Source organism: Sesamum indicum, linkage group LG10 (assembly GCF_000512975.1).
Source record: "Sesamum indicum cultivar Zhongzhi No. 13 linkage group LG10, S_indicum_v1.0, whole genome shotgun sequence".
NCBI lineage: Eukaryota > Viridiplantae > Streptophyta > Magnoliopsida > Lamiales > Pedaliaceae > Sesamum > Sesamum indicum.
The window spans coordinates 1,898,540-1,917,475 of record NC_026154.1 but is presented as its reverse complement, the minus strand read 5'-3'; the positions used below and the strand labels follow the sequence as shown (position 1 = coordinate 1,917,475).

Here is an 18,936-nt window from a genome sequence, read left to right as displayed (position 1 = left end):
TATAGAACTGTTTTAGTAATGGTATTAGGAACAGTCGTTCTTAATTTGGAACATATGTAGAAGACTGAAATAACAATGGTATTTGGAACGGTTATCCACTAATTTGGAACACCTGCTTGAAATGGTTATAGTAAGAGTATTTGGAACAGTCCGTCCAGCTTAAGAACAATTATTTGGAACTGTCGTAGTAACAACATTTGAAATGGGTATTCACTTAAATTTGTAATATTTTCTTTACCATTACTAAAACTGTTCCTAATTTTTGAATTTTATAATTTTTTATAATATATTAATATATTTACTAAATTTAAATAAATAAATGAATTTATATATTTTATTAAATTTTCATATATAATTAAATTAATTTAATAAAATTTTAATTAATTGTATTTATAAATTTAATTAATTGAATAAATATAAAATAATGGAATTCAATAAACATTGTGAAACATGAATAGTTAAGAAAAATATTATATTAATATAAAAAAGTATTTAATTATAAAAGTAAAAAAAAATATAAAACCTAATCTAACCCCGCCTCATCAGCGACATCCAAATTATCTTGATTCGAGGCCAGGGGTCTGTCAGGGGAGGTGTTGCGATCGAGGAGGAAGCTCGCATCTCCCTCATTATGGTCATCATGTGTTCGAGGCGACCGATGTGGTCGTCCATGGCCATCATAATCAACACGAAGTAACTATCTATTTACTAATTACAATTACCATCTTACCTACAATCATTAAGATATTTTTATTTTGGTGACTGTTTTTTTAAATCGTTTAAAAATTTTTATTGCTTTTTTTTAAAAAAAAATTATTCCTCATTATAGTCAATACTATACAAAGTGGGAGACTTAATAATCTTAAATAAACGCAAATTTGATTAATAACTTTATCCTTATAAATATATTAGGATTAAATGTATTTTTTGTCCATAATTTCAATTAGTTGGCATTTTCATCTTTTAATGTTTACAATCTGACTGTTTTTTTTTTTGTCAGAATTCACCTACACTAGCAAAAAGGGTGAACTACAATGAAAAAAAAATATTACAATTATGAAAATTAAAAAGATATAAGATCAAGACATTCTAGAAAGTTAAACGACAAAAAATGAGCCAATAGGAACAGTAGTCCCATTTTAAAAAGTCGTGTAAAATGCACATACATTTACTGTGAAGAGAATGAATTCCAGCAAAAGAAAAAAGACTAAAATTGTAATAATTAAAAAAATAATAATCAAAATGGTATCCAAAAAATTAAAAAACATAAATACTAAATAATCTAAATTACGTGTTGGACCAAACATACACTTTAAATCAATATATTATTATAACCAAAGTACAAGTATTATTATTATTATTATTATTTTTAATATTCTGCACAAATATCGACTGCATGTGTCCGATTACTACTACATATGAAACAAACAAAGAATGAGGAGGAAAAAAAATGATATAATATTATTCATACAGTAGGATAGGAAAATAAACAGCCTTTACCGTAAACCCAGTACATTATTTTACAAAATAAATACTGATAACATATATACTAAATTACTATACGCACATGTAAAGTCAATTACAATAAATTATTAGATAGCAAACAACGACTTATTTTTATATTATTTTAATCTATTCGTGCTGCTTTCTGATTTTGAAATTTTCAAATAATTATTTTGTACATGTTTTAATTTATAATTTTTCAATAATTAGTAAAAATGTCAGAATCACATGAACAACACCTCCTCTTTTCCACTAAAAGATTTTCAAATACGACTAAAATTGCTACAGATGTAATGTGATATATAATATATATTAAAGTTAGCTATTTTAAACAATTTTATATTTACTTTTAACAAAAAATAACTTTATATTTAATATTTTAAATTATTTTATATAATTTAGGATATATATATATATATATATATATATATACACAATTTCGGCCTACCAAAAAATATGGCCACATATATATTGGCCCACATCTCAAGATTTTCTATAGCCATTTTCAGAATATATTGTTTGATAAATACATTCCATAATTGCCCATACTGATTCGCATCGTAGCGGCGGCAATGGAGTGAAATGGGACGGGTTGGACTGGATTCGGGATCGTCCACAATCTTTGGGAAGGATATGGAATTCGCCCCCCCTCCAGTCATTTTTGTGTATCGACACGTTGCAAAATCCGTCGATAAGACAAATTCAACTATTCCATCAAAATGAAAATTTCGATCTATCAATTACAAATAAAATTATTCCGAAGCTTAACTCAAATATTCAAATCCTCCAAACAAAAAATAATTTCAAGTACAAATAAGATTGTTCATAACAACTAAAATAACTCATAATTTGGGATGGGCGTTGAGTCGGGTAGTTCGAGTTGGATACCCAACCCAATTTTTGTCGGATAATACCCGACTGTTGAATACCCAATATGTTTTTTTTTTTTTTTAGAAAGATAAAATATTTAGAGTCAAAATTTAACTCTGAATGCTTGAACTTGCATTCAAAGAATAGAAGCAAATTTTGCCTCTGTTACAAGGTAAAATTTGCATTTTTGCCCAATACAGAGGCAAAATCTGTAACAACAGAGGCAAAATTTGCCTCTGTAAACTTTTGTCACAGAGCCAAATTTTTGCATACGTAAACTGTAAACATTGATAATTTTTAGATCTGGTATTCTAATTCAACCATTTCTTGTCATATTTTAAAAATTAAAGTTTGAGTGGAAGAAGATGGAGTTTTATTGAAATTGAAAGTCTTGAATCTTGGGAGTTGGGTTGAGAACTTGAGACTTTGGAAAAAAAAAAATGAGAAGAATAAGAGAGAAGGAGAAGGAAAGAAGGAAATGTATGAACATAATAACCCTAGACTAAAAAAAATAAATAATTTTATATTTTATTAAAAAACTTTAGGTACCCTATCAAGTAGTTTGAATAGAACTGACCAGACTTTTTTAATCTGGGTATCAGATTACTCGCTACTCAAATTTTTTTAAGAAAAATTGAAAAATAACCGAACTCAGATCCCCACCCGACCGGAACGCCTACTCCTACTCATAATTGTAACAGTTTTCAAACTCAAATAATTCATATAAATTATACATTAGTAACAACCTTTTCATTTTTCTTCTTGTTAAATATTGTTAAATTAGTTAAATTTGAGGAAGGAATCCTTGGAAAAGGATAGAAACATTAGATAAATTACATTCAAAATTTTAAATATATAAACTAAATTAAATTTTTAGAGGCGGTAGCTTTTTTTTTTTTTTTTTTTTTTTTTTTTTCCCACGCACAGACTCACTCACCCACGCTCCCAATGGGGTTTGAAGCCAACATTCGAGGCGGGTCCTTAGTCCCGAATGAATTCTCATTTTTAGAACTCACTACCCGTTTCCATCTCTATTTTTGAAATTCGGACCCACTCCATTAAAAGCAGGTGTCAGGACAGTTTTTCCAAAATCCGAGTCCAATTACCAACCCTGTCCAGACATGCATGAACCGATCATAGTTAAGTCATAGCGTTGTCATGGGTCCAAATATTTTTGCCACGATGCTTCAATCGGTATGTTCGAGACTCTGTCGTATGTAATATGATTGAGTGTGATTTTGCATGATTAATGGTGGTAGGAACGAGGGCCGCGTGCTCAATTTTTTATGAATTGGAAATCCACCTACATTCTCAACTACTCATTGCATCCACCCATTGCCTGCCCTTCTCTACTGGATTTTTGTATTATTATATTTTTCAATAACTAAATAATATTAAATAATAAATCATAAATTATAATAAATTTGTATAAAATGAGATAATTATATATATATATATATATGTGGACAGGGTTTAAGGAGATGAGAAAATTATTAAATTTGCGTATTTATATTGTAATAACATCGTCTAAACATTTTGTATGTGTGGTTAATCTTTTATAAATTAAGAAAACAAAATTTACTTGACATTATTTTTTCATGTAGAATTAATTATGTCTATATTTTATAAACATATGAAGGTGGTGTTTTAAGAATGTCCACTTTTTAGATAGTAATGGATGCGGTCCAAATTTTTTTATAAATACGTGACTTTTATCTCAAATATTGTTGGAAGAATTTTCGATACAGAATAATTTCAAAAGGGCTCTGGCCACATGGAGCCCACCTATGTATATTATGGTTTGTGTTGAATTCTTAAATGCAGGTTTTTATTTGTATGTTGATTTTCAAGTTAAACATAGGTCAGCTATAGTCTGAATTCTTGACAACGTAGGTCAACTATAGGAATTTCAGTCGGTATACATAGCATAGATGCAATTATTCTTAACGGATTTACAGAGTGTTACGTCTGTTTTTTTATTTTATGATAAAGAAAATAATATTCGAAAATTGTTCCAAAGAATTGGTTAATATGGTAATAATCTTTATGTCTTGCACACCACATGAACCTTATCGAAACTCTGAATTTTGTGGTTTGTATTTCCTTACAATTTGTCTGGGTTAAATAGGTCCACAAATAAGGGGACAATAATCTTTACTTTGTACACATTACTAGTGTGCATAAAGGTACAAGAAAATGACTTCAAACATATGTTGTAATATTAGGAGTTTGATTGATTTAAATATTAATTCAAAACTATACTATATAAAAAAACCATAACCCAAAAAATACTCTTTCCTCTCTTCATATATTATTTATTAACGGTGTGGTGCCTAGAGTAAATAAGTTGGATGATAAAATATTTATAAACAAAATTATCTTTAAGTATATTTATTTATTATTCACAAATCATCTATTTGTTTACTCAATTAAATCTTTCATTAATTTTGAATGCATGCATATTTTAATATTATTTTATTTTATTAATTTTGATTAATTATTTATTTTATGCTTTGAGTTTTTATTTACTTAGACAACAAGTATAAAAAATTGTGAAATTATGCATATGTTATCTCGATCATTAATATAATTATTTTCTTGATTTTATTATGATAAAAAGGTATACGCATAATATATATATATATATATCATAAATACATATTTAAGGTGCATGATGAGTCAAGTCAGATCAAGATTGACACGAACTAACTCGAAAGCTTGGCCCAGAATTAGTCAGTATTGTTCATGGTCGATCTTACGGTGGTCAGGGGGTTTTAAATATTGACCTCAATTAGGTTTATTTTTAATCGAGGCCCGACCCATTGACTAACCCAATTGAGTCTTTGTCCAAGCCCAACCCAGGCTCGATTGGCCTTATTTTGTTTTTATTTTTGTCAAATTGAGGTATCTTTTAAATAATTACTTAAATTTATGATTATTTTGTGAAATAATAAATGGAATCAAATAAAAAATTATAACTAAAAAAAAGTAGTTAAAAGTACATAATTTAAATAATAATTGAACTAACAAACTTGCAATAATAAATTTAGATAAATAACAAACCAAAAAAGACTTAAAATAAACTTTGAAAAATATAAACAAAGAGCATTAATGAATTACTGGACTAAATATTTAGAAGTAATACAATAAAGATAAAAAATCTTAGAGTTTAAACAATTTTAAAAACTTATTAGTATAGTTCACTTAGAGAAATAAAATAAAAATGAGATATCATGTATTATTAAAAAAAATTGGCCCAATTGTTCTAACTTGCTAGCCCGAACTAGGCCCGATCGAGGACCAGACTATCCTGGGCCACTGGACTGAAACAATCCTAGATATTGATACTTGGATCAGCCCAAGAGCAATCTATTTTCTTGTTGGGTTGACCTGACCCAACCCAGCCCACTGAGTATATTAACTTTTCTTTTTTTTTTTTTTTTTAATTCCATACATGCATAGAGTACATCCAACTTAATACATATAAAGCTAGTTTACTAATTAGGATAGGATTAAGGGGTGGCTGGATAGAATTGGGATTAATTCCTACACTGGTTGGGATTGAGTAATTAATGTTATGTTTACTTAAACTTGGATAATGCTATCCACTATATCTAATAACACTCTTGCTCACAAGGATTACAAGATGATTATACATATTGCCCACTTATTTGAAAAAAGATCTTGTCCTCCTCCAACTTGTAGCATTTCAAATTCTACTTTACCCTTTACCCCTTCTGAAAGCCAGCAAATAGAAAGTTGTCGTTAAATTCAAGAATAAGAGTAGGCGTAGAGGTGTCGATTATCTTTGGAGAAGAAGAAAGGTGGGAGTAGAGGTTAAGAATGATGGTATAAAGATGAGTATTGATAGGTTTATGATGAGGGAGGGAGGGAGGGTTCATCTAACCTCAAACACGACAAAGCTTGTGGAAGATGTTATCAAACACCAAACTAACAACTTGAGCCAATCTGCAAATGAAACAAAGTTAGATCATAAAAATGTTACGATTTTAGCTGGAAGCACGACTTTAGAAAATAGTTGTTCCATGAAGATTAGTGATGAGGGCCGTTTGATCCAGGGTGCAACTGAAAACGAAGATGTAGAGCTGAAGTTAGGGCACCAACATCCCAATTTTATTTGAGCTTCATTTTCTTTCATCACTTAATTTTTTTCTCATCTTTTGACCAACTTTGGCCACAAACTATAAGAACTTATTATTTTTAACAAAAATAAAAATATTAGAAATTTTTTTATTCTAATATATAATAAATAGTTATGAAATTATAATTATTTTTATTTCAGATAATTTCTAGAATCTATTTTACTATTTTTAAAATTAAATTATTATTTGGTCTAAAATTATATTAATATTTGAGCACAAACTATAAAAATTAAAATTTATTTTTGAATAAAAGTATTAGATAAATTTCATTTTATTAAATAATAAATTAATTTTTAAATTATAGTTATTTACATTACAGATAAATATTAGAAATAAAACTAAAATTTATTTCTTAATTTTTTCTTTTATCAAATTTTATTAATTTTTTTAGAATAAATAATAATTTAATATAAAAATAATTAAAATATGCTAAAATTTATCTAAAATAAATACTTATAAATTATAAACTATTTTATTATTTATAATAAAATAAGATTTCTTTATTTTTCAAATTTTTTAAAAATAAAAATTTCTTTATTTTTTTACTTTTTTAAAATAAAATTTTATTTCTTATAATTTATGGTCAAAGTTTATTAATATTTTCAAACAAAATAAAATTTTAATTTTAAAAAATTAATATTTGCTACAGTTTATCTCGAATGTAAATAATTTTAAATTTATTATTTAATAAAAAAAATATATCTAATACTTTTACTCAAAAAATAAATTTTAGTTTTTATAGTTTGTGATCAAATATTAATATATTTTTAGACCAAATAATATTTAATTTCAAAAATAGTAAAAAAGATCATAAAAATTATTTGGAATAAAAATAATTATAATTTTAGAGCTATTTTATTATATATATTAAAATAAAAATTTTCTAACATTTCTTTTTGTAAAAAATAAAAAAAATTATAATTTGTGTCAAAGTTGGTCAAAATATTTTTTTCTTTTAATGATACCAAAAAAATACATTTGTTTGTTGTTTGATACCATTAAACATGATATTTAAAGACAAATTCATATAACCGAATAGGAGTTAAGGACTGTTAACACCCACGTGCCAGGCACATGGCCTCTGCCGTTAACTTGCGACCAAAAAGGTGTATTTTTTGTGTTTTATGGTATAAAAAAGCGACACTCATAATAATTATGATATCAAAAATGAAAATAACTTTTTTTAACGAGACTAGGATTTCGCTCTCAAAATATGAATAAATTAAAAAAAGAGATAAACCCTACCTTTGAACAATGGGGAAAAGTTGAGCGCCAAACGAAATGAAGCTGAAAGCGGAGTGGGAGAATAGACTTTTCAATTGTGTTGTTGAATGGTCCCTACAAGCACATTGAAGTAGGCCGAATTCAAGGTGTTGGGCTTTTTCACTAAATTGGACCTCAACTATTACCCAATACATCACAATGTTTGGATTTACTTTTAGGCCATTTAAGAAATGGCCTGAAACAGGCCCAATGTTGGGATTTCTGTGTTTTGTCTCCCTCTCTTTCTCTGTCTTGTCTCACGAGAGTTAAAATTTTAGACCAAAAATAATTTATGTTAAAATTTTAAAAAAAAATTAATTTTAAATTTTGGATTAAAAATAATTAAATATTTATTGAATTCATAATTAATAATTTCAATTAATTAATAATTAATTTTTAGTAAATAATCTTTCATTAAAGTATAATCAGAATAATAGATACAATTCAACATACCTACCCAAAAAAATCATATATACATATGGGGCAAAATATTTTTTTAGTCTCATAAAATAAGAATAGAATTTATTTTGGTACCACAATTATGACAGGTGATACTTTTAGTCTCATAAAACTCATAGTCACGCATTTTTAGTCCCAAAAAGTCATGTGCATTATGGTTTCAGGACTAAAATAATATTCTAATTTTGGGACTAAAAATTCCAAAAATCACTTTTTTTTTTATTAAAAAGACGTGATTTCGAGTTATATGGGACTAAAAGCGTCACATGTCGAAGTTATAGTACCAAAAATATTTCTACCCTTATTTTATGGGACTAAAAAAAGATTTTACCATGTATATATAAAAATACATGATTTGATAAGGAATAACAATTTTTGTTCCTAGAGAATAAAACCAAGGATACAACACATGTTTTGAACTATTTAAAGCTATCCCTAAAGAAAAATTCTAATATATATGCACATTGTTCTCAGAACATACACATTTATTTAAACATAATGCATATCTCCACAAAACATCCTAAAAATGAATCTAAACATAATGCATATTTGTTAACCTTTTCTAGCTTCGGAATTTGGTTGGTATGATTGTAAATCTTTTATTATACTTTATGTCATATTGTGCGCACATCATGAGTGAATTGCAGGGGTTGTTTTTCAAATTAATTAAAAAATATAACTAAATTAGATTATAGTTTTAAAATAAAAATTGCACATACAATACACAATTAATATGATATCAAAATGCAATAGGAGATCCTTTACCAGGGAATTTGTAATATCCACACAGAAAATTTTTGTCCGGATCAGATTTGACAGTACCGAACTATTCACAAAACAAGTTTAAGATAAAATTGGCCATCTACACAACTAATCCAGGCAGAATTTGGAACCTCTATGCACAAATCATTATGAATAAAAGGCTGCACAAATATTTTTATTTTCCTTATTTTCTCATGAATTAATTTGTATCGAAGTTGATCTCTAGCTATATGTATTCCTGGCCTTGAACTCAAATCAAATTAAATTTATATAAAAAAATAAAAAAGATTTAATCACAAAAGGAAAAGGACAATGCAGATTAATTAATTAATCCGAAGAACTAATATATATATATATATATATATATATATAAAATAAAGTGTACATCAGTTTATCTAAAAGAAGTTTATTTTCACACGCTGCACATAGTGCAGTTAACTAACATGATGCGTTCCATATATGGAGATGGATCGAAAGCGATGCGAGAGACATGATTATGATGATCTAGAGCTTGCGCAAGATGAGAGGGATTCCGTATTGTGGTTGGAGGAGTATGGCAACGGTAGGCGTGTGTGAGTACGTTGGCGCAAGCTCGAAACTGAACTGGCGCAGAAACAACGCAGTAAACACTTTGGCCTCGATCACTGACAAGTTTGCCCCAATGCAAGTGCGGAGACCCCAGCCGAAGGGTATGAATGCTGCACGACCGTTGGCTGCTTTCAGCACTCCTTCCGAAAACCTTTCGGGCTTGAACTCCGATGCATCGTCGCCCCATATTCTAGTGTTCCGGTGCAGTAGAATTATCGGCATCATTACCATTGCGCCCTTCGGGAACGTAATGTCTCCCACGGTTGTTTCTTCTTCTACTACTCTACTCAGCTCAATTGCAGGTGGGTACAAGCGCATCACCTCGTGTATGAACATCGTTAGCTACATGTGTATCATTGCACGTCAGCACAATATAAATCGCACTATAGACACTACGTATAAGAAAAGTTAAACAGTGTGACGATAGATGACAATATTGACATGACAAGCGAATATACTTACAGTTTTTAGGCTGGACAAGTCATCACCGGTGATGTCCCTGTCGCCCAAGACTCGGAAAACCTCTTCTCTGATCCGAGTTTGCCAGTCTTGGTGATGGGCAAGCATGACAGTGGTCCAAGCGATAAGATTAGCAGTGGATTCATGACCAGCCACGTAGAATAGCTTGCACTGTTGAATGAGCTCATACATGGCCGCTGCCCGACCTTTCTTGTCTTTGATGTCGACCTCTTCAACTTCATCCACAACCAAGTCAAATAAGTCTGGTTCAAGCTTCCTTTCTCCTGCCCTTCTCTGAGCTAACCTTTCCTCGGCCATGCGTGTGAATGTAGCTGTTAGTTCGTCCTCAATTTCGTTTGCCCTCCTATATTTCTCAATCGGCAAGTACCTAACGAACAATAAAAACATTTGAACTCTTCACGCAATATTTATCACAGGCTTAAATGCATTTTGAATCCCGTAATTATGGTTTTTTTCACTCCTATAACTTACTAGAGTAGCAATTTAGTCCGACAAGTTGTTATTTTTCGTGATTTCAAGACAAAAATGAGAGTTCACTTTCTGGCCAATATTGTCCTAAAATGGCAAAAATAAAAGACGTACATAACTACATTGCTACCATAGTAAGTCACATAATCAAAATGCCAAATAATTATAATTACATAACTAAAAATCCAGTTAAACATAAACAGCTATGTGTTTGTGGAACTTACTGCTCTCCAGGGATGCTAAAAGGCTGAGACTGGTTTGAAATATGTGTGAGCTCCGAAATGATATTGAAAGTCCTTTTAACTAATGGAGTAGGAGTAGAGCTGAATAATGCATATGATACTACACAGCCTGTGAAGTGTTTGAAATAAGGGTAAACATCAACAACATGAGATGACCCATCCTTGGGGATGGTGCTGCTCCATTCATCTAGAATTTCCGTAGCCTGTGTGTGCATGGTAGCCACTATCTCCTGTAATACACCAAAATCATTAATAATAAGTGTAATTTCAAGAATTATTCCACTTAATTTCATCTCTCCACCAATTTGACTGGCTTTGAGGTCATCTTTGCGAAGATCTGCAAGTTTAAGTTCTGAACTAAAATAATATAAACAGGGCCGGTTTTAAGGCTAGGCAGCCAACTACGATGGCCTAGGGCCCAATCTTCAGAGGGCATTCAACTCAAAGTAGTGTACTATACATACATAAGAAAAAATAAATCGCTTGCTATTTTAATTGTTATCATATTGCTACTTTTTCGTGCTTTCTTTTTTTTTTTTTAGGTATATGACATATTATTTGTTAAAACATTAATTATAATGAAGAAAGTTATAATTATGGACCAACTATTTTACATATGCTTCGTTCGAGGGCCTCTGTTTTCTTACTCGCCCTAAGGCCACCTAAATGTCAGGAGTGGACCTGAATATAAATTGTTTATAAATATTTTAACCTATATACAAGTAGGAAAAATGCAATTTTAGATTTGTGATTTAGGAGGTGATATTTTCGTCCTGTACGAATTTATTTTCGCAATGCAGGCCTGTAGTTTAAAATTTTGACAATTTTAGTCATTTTTTAGTCCATTTGGTTGGGAAATTATTCGTAACTTGTATATGACCTAATTAAATTGATAATTTCGATTGAAAAATGACTAAAATTGTAAAAAAAATTAAAAATACATGACTAAATTACAAAATGAAAGTTATAAAAGTTATAAAAGTAAAATTACATGTTTTCCACTAGTGAGCAGTGTTTAATGTTCAATGCACTTAATTTTGTAATTTATTTAAATATTTAGAACCTTTTAGCATCCTATATCATCCATATACATATATGGTGGGCCATTGCTGATTCGATAATATCTACTAATATATATTATTCTCCGAGTATATATATGTATTGTCAATAATATCCAATGATATTATCGATAAGATCATTGGTTATATTAGGATATGGACGGTGATATTATCCAATAACACAGTATTGTCGCGAATGCTATATACATTAATGAGATTTAGCTTTTTTTTAAAAAAAGCTCTAAGTAATATGACTTACTTAATGTATTATTATTATTATTATTATTATATATATAACGAATGCTCTATTATTATTTTTGCTAATGAATTATCTTTTCACTACAACTTTAAGTTTGAGAATAGTATTTCATTAAATTTTATTCCAAAACTTCTATATATGCTAATAACTCATGATGATGTTTTAGCCTAGTGGTAAAAGATGAGATCCCATAAACAAATTTAAAGTAATGGGTTCAAGTCTCACTAGACATGTGGGTATTTATCTTTTTTTATGTAAGTGATCATTATCTCATTTTACGTGAATTTATTGTAATTTATTTCATTATTTTTAGTTATATTGATGTATTGATTAAATTGAAGTATTGCTTAGTTTATTAAAATATTGATGTACTTCTCTAATTATGCTTTCAAGAAAATATATACCAATGAGTGAAAAAATGCAATTTTAATCCAATAGTTTAGGAGGTAGTATTTTTTGTTACACACGAATTCATTTCACATATTATTAAAAAGAAGAGTTTGAAAAAAAAAAAAAAAAACTTAAGATACATAATTACACATTTTCACATATTACGCACGAACCGAACCCTATCAATTATTTATCTCACATACAAAAGTACTTAGTCTTAAAAGTATTTACATTAATATGAAAGATATAATATTAATGTTAGTTTGTGTATATATATATACAGAGTTAAAGAAAAATGTTTATTGAGAGTAGGTAGGTACCTTGAGCTTCTCCATGTGAAAAGCCGGGTTGAGCTTCTTTCTGTTTCTGCTCCACTGTTCGCCTTCATACACAATGAGTCCACCAACCAGCCTTTTGAATATGGGATTAGATGCCTTGAAAGACTTCTGAAACGCATAGAATTTGTTCAATATAATCTTAATCGCGTCCAGGTCCATCACAAAACACACAGGTATAGGCCCCACCCACATGAACGATTTCTCACCTGCATATATGTACAGTGTGCAAAACCTAAATTAAACTCCATCCAACTACAACTCATTATTAGAAAATAAATAACAACAATATTAACTTTGTCATTAATTATATATATATGCAATATTAACCTGACAACAATTTTAGTTCTGTTTTAATATATGGTAAATCATCCGCACATGTACAGTGATAACCGTAACATATTTGTGGTTATTAGATAAATTTATACGAGTCATGTATGTGCGCTCTAAAAAAATTAAATTATTTTCTATATTATAAGGGTTATAATTTAAAAATTATGATAATTCAATACTATCTAATACAATCAAACAGAAATTAATATAAAAATTTTAAGTTTTAACCATTTCGTCTAATGATAGCTTAAATTTCTTTTTTTTAACACGCGCCCAACATACTTATTCACAAGCAGATTAGAACACATGACCTCTCCTAAGAAATCTTGAGTCCAAACAATTATGCCGTCCCCGTAGGGATTGATGGGTTAAACATTTGTTATACATAGTGAAAAGAATAGGTACGTACCGTATGTTCTTATGGTCTTGATAGCTAAGGGAAAGGCACGAAGGGTGACATCGTCGGTGATTCCGATGGGTTTGGAGTATGCTTCCTCGTACAACTTGGCTGCTTCTCTGGCATCCCCGAAGAGAAACCTGTAAGAATTGCCTTTGAAGCCTTGTTTCCGGAGGAGTTTCTCCAGTTTCCTGGGCTTGATCCAAACCCAGTTCAAGAATCTCCATGCTGTGTGCAGCAGCACCACTAACAGTGTGCTGATCAGGATGGATGCCCACATTTTGGTATGTTGGTGGGTGAAGGGTGGGATGGGGGATGGAGAACAGTGAGGTCTATTTAAAAAGGAAATTATTGGTGGAAGAATCAGATCATTGGAATCCTCATCACATTTCCACACCTTATTGCATATTTCAAAATTATGCTCATCTGTCAATTTCACTACTATTTTGCGAATAATGTTTGTCTAAATTTTAACTATTACTTCCTATTGTAAGGTATTTGAACGATGAGGTGGTCTGCATTCGTTGAGAGATAAGAGATTGTCTAGTTGATGTCAACTCCACGAATTTTGAGGGGGGGGAGGCGGTGCATTTATTATGGTCTTTGTAGCTTCTCCAATATTAGGCATTATCTTTGTTTATCAATTTTTTTTATGAATAAAAAATATTTATATAAACTTATTATCTTTTTTATACAAGCAAAAAATGTGATGTTTCGGTCCACTTGGAGTAGAAAATAGTAAAATAGAATGCTAGGAATTAAGAGGGTGGAAATGAGTAAAAATGATAGTGTTACTCATTTTTTGCGAACAAATGAGATTGAAATGGAAATAAAACTCTTAAATACAAAATTAAAGTGTTTCTTTCATCTAAACATGTAGCATGAAAGTGAAAGTTGTAGTATAAAGGAGCAAGGTCAAAATATGTCTTTTTCCGTTAGGGGAGTTCTCTATTTATAGGCAACCAAAAGTTGGTTGGAGAAAAAAGCATACCTCGCAAATTCGGTGGAGGATTATCTACTGGCGATTGGGGACCTACAATTCGGGAGGCAGTTGGAGTTTTCTGCAGATGAAGCTATCTTCAAGGGATAAGGATTCCTTCCCGAATTTTAGACGAGGTGGTTGAGGAGATGCCTTCTCCGAGTTGGACTCCAAGCTTTTAAGATTTATAGGTTACTTCTGCCAAAAGGTGCCATGTGTCCTCAAAGGGGTTGGTGGTTCTCTTCTAATTTTGTGTGATATGCCACCAAAAATCCTATGTGAGTGCCACCAAGACCACTAGTAGACGCCACGTGAAATGGGCTTTGAATTTGGTTGGGAGGATTTCAAGTCCATAAGCTTTCTTGGATCTAGCCCTCCTCGAATTTAAGTCAGTTGAACTTCTATTGGCAATTTATTTCTAGGACACCTCCTGTGGGACTCTATCCTAATTGGGTTTCATTGAAGCACCATTGGCCCCTTACCTAAGTTGGGCTTTCTGGAGGGCATTTAGAGCTTGCAATCATTTAGGTTCTTGTGATATCTTTCTTTCTTTCTTTTGGATCGCATGAGCCTTTTTGTCGAGTCTAATTTTACAGGCATCATTTATATATAAAGAGAGAGGGAGTTACTTTTTACTATACAAAAATTAAAAAAATATGATTAGTTAAACAATTTTTAACGGTAATGGACTCCTCTAATTGGATGAAGGAAGAGGCTATAAAAAAGGCTCTTCTTCCCTTAGTAAAGGGTAACATTTACTTAACATCACGCACACAAGAAAGTTCTATTACTCAACCACTCTTGTACATATTCTATCACTTATTGCTACTCTTTTAATTCATAATTAATATTCTTTGAATTACTTATTGATTTGAGCGTCGGAGTGCTAACATATTTTTGCTCTGTTCTAAGGCTTGCAAAAACCTAGGCCGGAAGATCTTAAATTGGAGCACTCGAATGAAATACTTTTTGCTCACATCAAGTGGCTTAATCTATGTGAACACAGTTTAAGACGTAATTATTATAGATGCACCAAACAGTGTTATGGAGAAGCAAAAAGAGGTGGACTGATAACTCTGCAATTATAATGATTTTATAGCAATTTAATCTTCATTTTTAAGCCAAAATATTCCTAATTATATATTCCTAATTATGTGATTTTATTGCATATTCAGCAAAAAGGAAGATCACAAGGACGTTTCTGCAGAATTGACAAAGCGTGCCCACGCTTAATGGAGTAGTCAACTCGAGATAAGGATAAACACGAGCGATTTCCCCAAGAGATAAAGGAATCAAGTGTTTAGATTTAGAAAGGATTCTTTAAAGCTTATCTCTTGTAATTTATTTACCTTTTTAGAGTTTATCACGTATCTATCCCCCACTACGTCTAGATTCGTAGGGAACTTTTATTATAAATAGGGGGATCTCTTCATTAGAAGACGTTCAGTTTTTATGTTAGAACTCTATAGGATTCTCTGTTCATCTCTTCTCTTTTATTTTATTTTACCACCGGAATTAATGGAATTCCACTTTCTAGTGTGTTCTTCTATTAATATGTCCGGCTAAATTCCTTATTTTCTAGTTAAAGTATGGTGATTGCTTGATTCCCGTTATGTTGTGAGGTCTAATCTGCGTTCTACACTTGTCAAACAAATATTCATTTTATTCTCTGTGCTTTAATTACAAACATTTGATTTATGAATGATTCGGCCGGTTGTTCATTATCAAGAAGGTTTGCTTAGCTAATTGAACTTTATAAATCCGTGTAATTGTTTATTTGGTTCAATACTTAGTGGCAACGTAGCATGACTAGTTATGTCACAGTATTTAATTATGTTATGGGGAATGCATGATCTAGTTTAAACGAATTGTCTTTGTAGTAGTTTGTTGATTAGAATCAGGCCTTTCTAATTCTTAATGCTGTTAATAGATTAAATCTTGTGGACGTTCCCAAGGTTGTCTGTTAATTAGAGATCTAGCCAACGGTCGTACCTTGGCTAACGAAAAGGTAAGGAAAGGTGAGGTTGTTAGGTCGTACCAACAACCATAACTGGTTTATTTGTCCATACATGTGTTATTCTTGCATCAATGATCAACTCATAAGAATCAAGCATGATCCTAGCCTTAACCGAAAAATCTCTCTCTCATATTTTTACCAGATATTTTTAATTATTTAGTTTCCAACTACTCCTTTTTATTGAAAACCTTCCCCATTATTTTCTATTTTTTTAAAAAAAATTAACTTAAACCAATCCCTGTGGATCGACCCTACTCCCACTTTCACAAGTGTAGTAGGAATTATTTTTGGTGACTTCGACACTCATCAAATTTTGGCACCGTTGCCGGGAAATTGGCGTTTTTAAGTATATTTCTTTATTTTTAGTTACTTGATTTTTATCACCATTAATGCTAAGGTCTTCTCGTACAGGTAAATTGGTATACGACCCCGAAATCAAAAAGACCGCACGAAGACTTCGTCAGGAGACTAAGCAACAATTGGAAGGAACATCCGCCCCATACGAAGACAAAGAAGACCCAACTTTTGAGTTTGAGGAATCCCTAAGCGAATCCAAAGAAGAGACAATGGCTTTGATCCCTGAAAGATCGATCAATGACATGACGTCGCCCGATCTAAACCATCAAATTTATACTGTTCTAAGGATCTATTCTAAGCCATGTCAAACATGTCAAATCCGGCATGTCAAATTTTGTCATGCATCAAACCAAGATTAATGACAGCCAGTTATTTTCCGTTATGGACCTTGGGAAGCAAAAAGAGGTGGACTCTCAGGCCAAAGATGCTCAAGCCCTCCAAGTAGTGTTAGGGGCACCATTAGCACCCTCTGTCCACAAAAGCTAATGCCATAGAGAAGCACTAGTATTAAAGGGAGGTTTTTGGGGCAACTATCTAGGGAGGGGAGAAGTATGGGGAAGGACTTAGGAATCCCATAATCTTCCCTCAATCGCTAGTCATTAGCCTTTCGGAGAGCTGAAGTCACTTGATCCATGAGTATGGGACTTGTGGCTTTGATCCCTGGCCCCCAACCATAGGGAACGTTTTCTCTTCCTCATGATCTCTCTCCATACCTTCCTCCACTTTTGAGGAGATCTCACTCTCTCTATCCACCTCTTCCCTCTCTATCTCTTCTTTCTTAGAAGATTATCTATAAGGCCACGTTGCGTCCATAGAATGCATCGAGTCCACGGGCAGAGGAAGAGCCATAGCCCCACCCCTTGCAAAGTTGCCTCAATGGGATCATCACCAGGGGTTGCAGAATTCTCACCCGTGAAACGCATTGACTTGTCGAAGGAGTCCAATTTTCCAGAAGAATCCAAAAATGTATAAGAATTATAAGAGCTTTAAAAAAATGCAAAAAATAGAAACACACAAGATCATAACAGAGAGGGGGAATATGGAATGATAAACCAAGAGCACTTAGGAGAATAAAAGTAGGGAAGACAAGTGAAGATAAAAATGGTCGAAGGTCACCGAAAAACGTTGAGATGTGGGAAAAAGAAGAATTGGAATTAAAGTTGAAGCAAAAATGAACAAGAATAAGGTAATAAAGTCCCTTATATCTTTGTTGGGCAGAAATAATCGCACATGATTAATGGTTACTCGCAACGGCGGTTACCTCTAACAGCTGATTACATGCCCTTATAACTCGTGCACATGCATCATTGCACTGCAAGTCATAATTAAACCAACTACATGATGCTCCTCAAAGGTTACGTCAATTTCGAGAAAGACAAATCCTCGACTAAAAACATGTGATTGGGGGATATCTCTCCAAGTTGACCTCCCCTTCTAGTAGGGGACCCTAGGTATTATAAAGAACAATTGGTATGCGGGATGATGTTGGGTGTGGAACTTCCCTCTTGAAAAAGGTTTCTACTCTAATGACACCGTTTACTGAGTCCGAAGCCACTAAAATGGAAGGGACGCTGAATGATACGACTAAATGTTGTTGGCCCAAGAAGCTCAAATCTAAAAAGACTCAGAAGGCCAGGATCGAGGCTTGAGGTTAGGAAGGAAGAGCTTAAAGGAATGAAGGCCTGATAGAAGGTAGGTTGAATATTTTCATCTCCACAAGGGATGGCATATGGTCTATCCCAACTAGCCCATGGAAATACAGGCTCTTATCCAAAGAATGAGCCATAACAGCTTAGGGAGGATAAGTCCCCCCAACGATCAGAAATCTTGGCATGGGGGAGAGACCCCTACGACGGTAGGAGTCTATCTAAACAAGTAATCATCTTCTCGAATCCCAAATGGACTATACTCCTCCAACCGGATGGAGAAATGGGCTTTAGAAAGGGTTTTTCATCCCTTGGTAAAGAGTAACATTTGTAGGGATGACTACGGGATGAGTATGGGGTGGATTTT

The 18,936-nt window shown here is 31.8% G+C and overlaps 1 protein-coding gene across 1 annotated transcript; it reads right to left on the bottom strand.

Annotated features, from left to right (window-relative positions):
* On the bottom strand, window positions 9,340–14,037 carry LOC105171623 (cytochrome P450 CYP72A219-like). The gene is made up of 5 exons (XM_011092788.2): window positions 13,583–14,037; window positions 12,826–13,049; window positions 10,781–11,028; window positions 10,071–10,455; window positions 9,340–9,950 (listed from the first exon to the last, which is right to left on the bottom strand). Exons 1-5 carry the CDS (start codon window positions 13,848–13,850, stop codon window positions 9,525–9,527), a joined length of 1,551 nt encoding a protein of 516 aa, XP_011091090.1. The 5' UTR covers window positions 13,851–14,037; the 3' UTR covers window positions 9,340–9,524.

What these genes read in the sequence shown, in the direction of transcription:
- LOC105171623 (XM_011092788.2), bottom strand. Translation starts at nt 13,850, where the DNA reads ATGTGGGCATCCATCCTGATCAGCACACTGTTAGTGGTGCTGCTGCAC. An exon ending in CAAGACCATAAGAACATACG is followed by an intron (nt 13,050 to 13,582) that starts GTACGTACCTAT and finishes ACATATATGCAG; the next exon opens with GTGAGAAATCGTTCATGTGG. An exon ending in TTTAGCATCCCTGGAGAGCA is followed by an intron (nt 10,456 to 10,780) that starts GTAAGTTCCACA and finishes ATTGTTCGTTAG; the next exon opens with GTACTTGCCGATTGAGAAAT.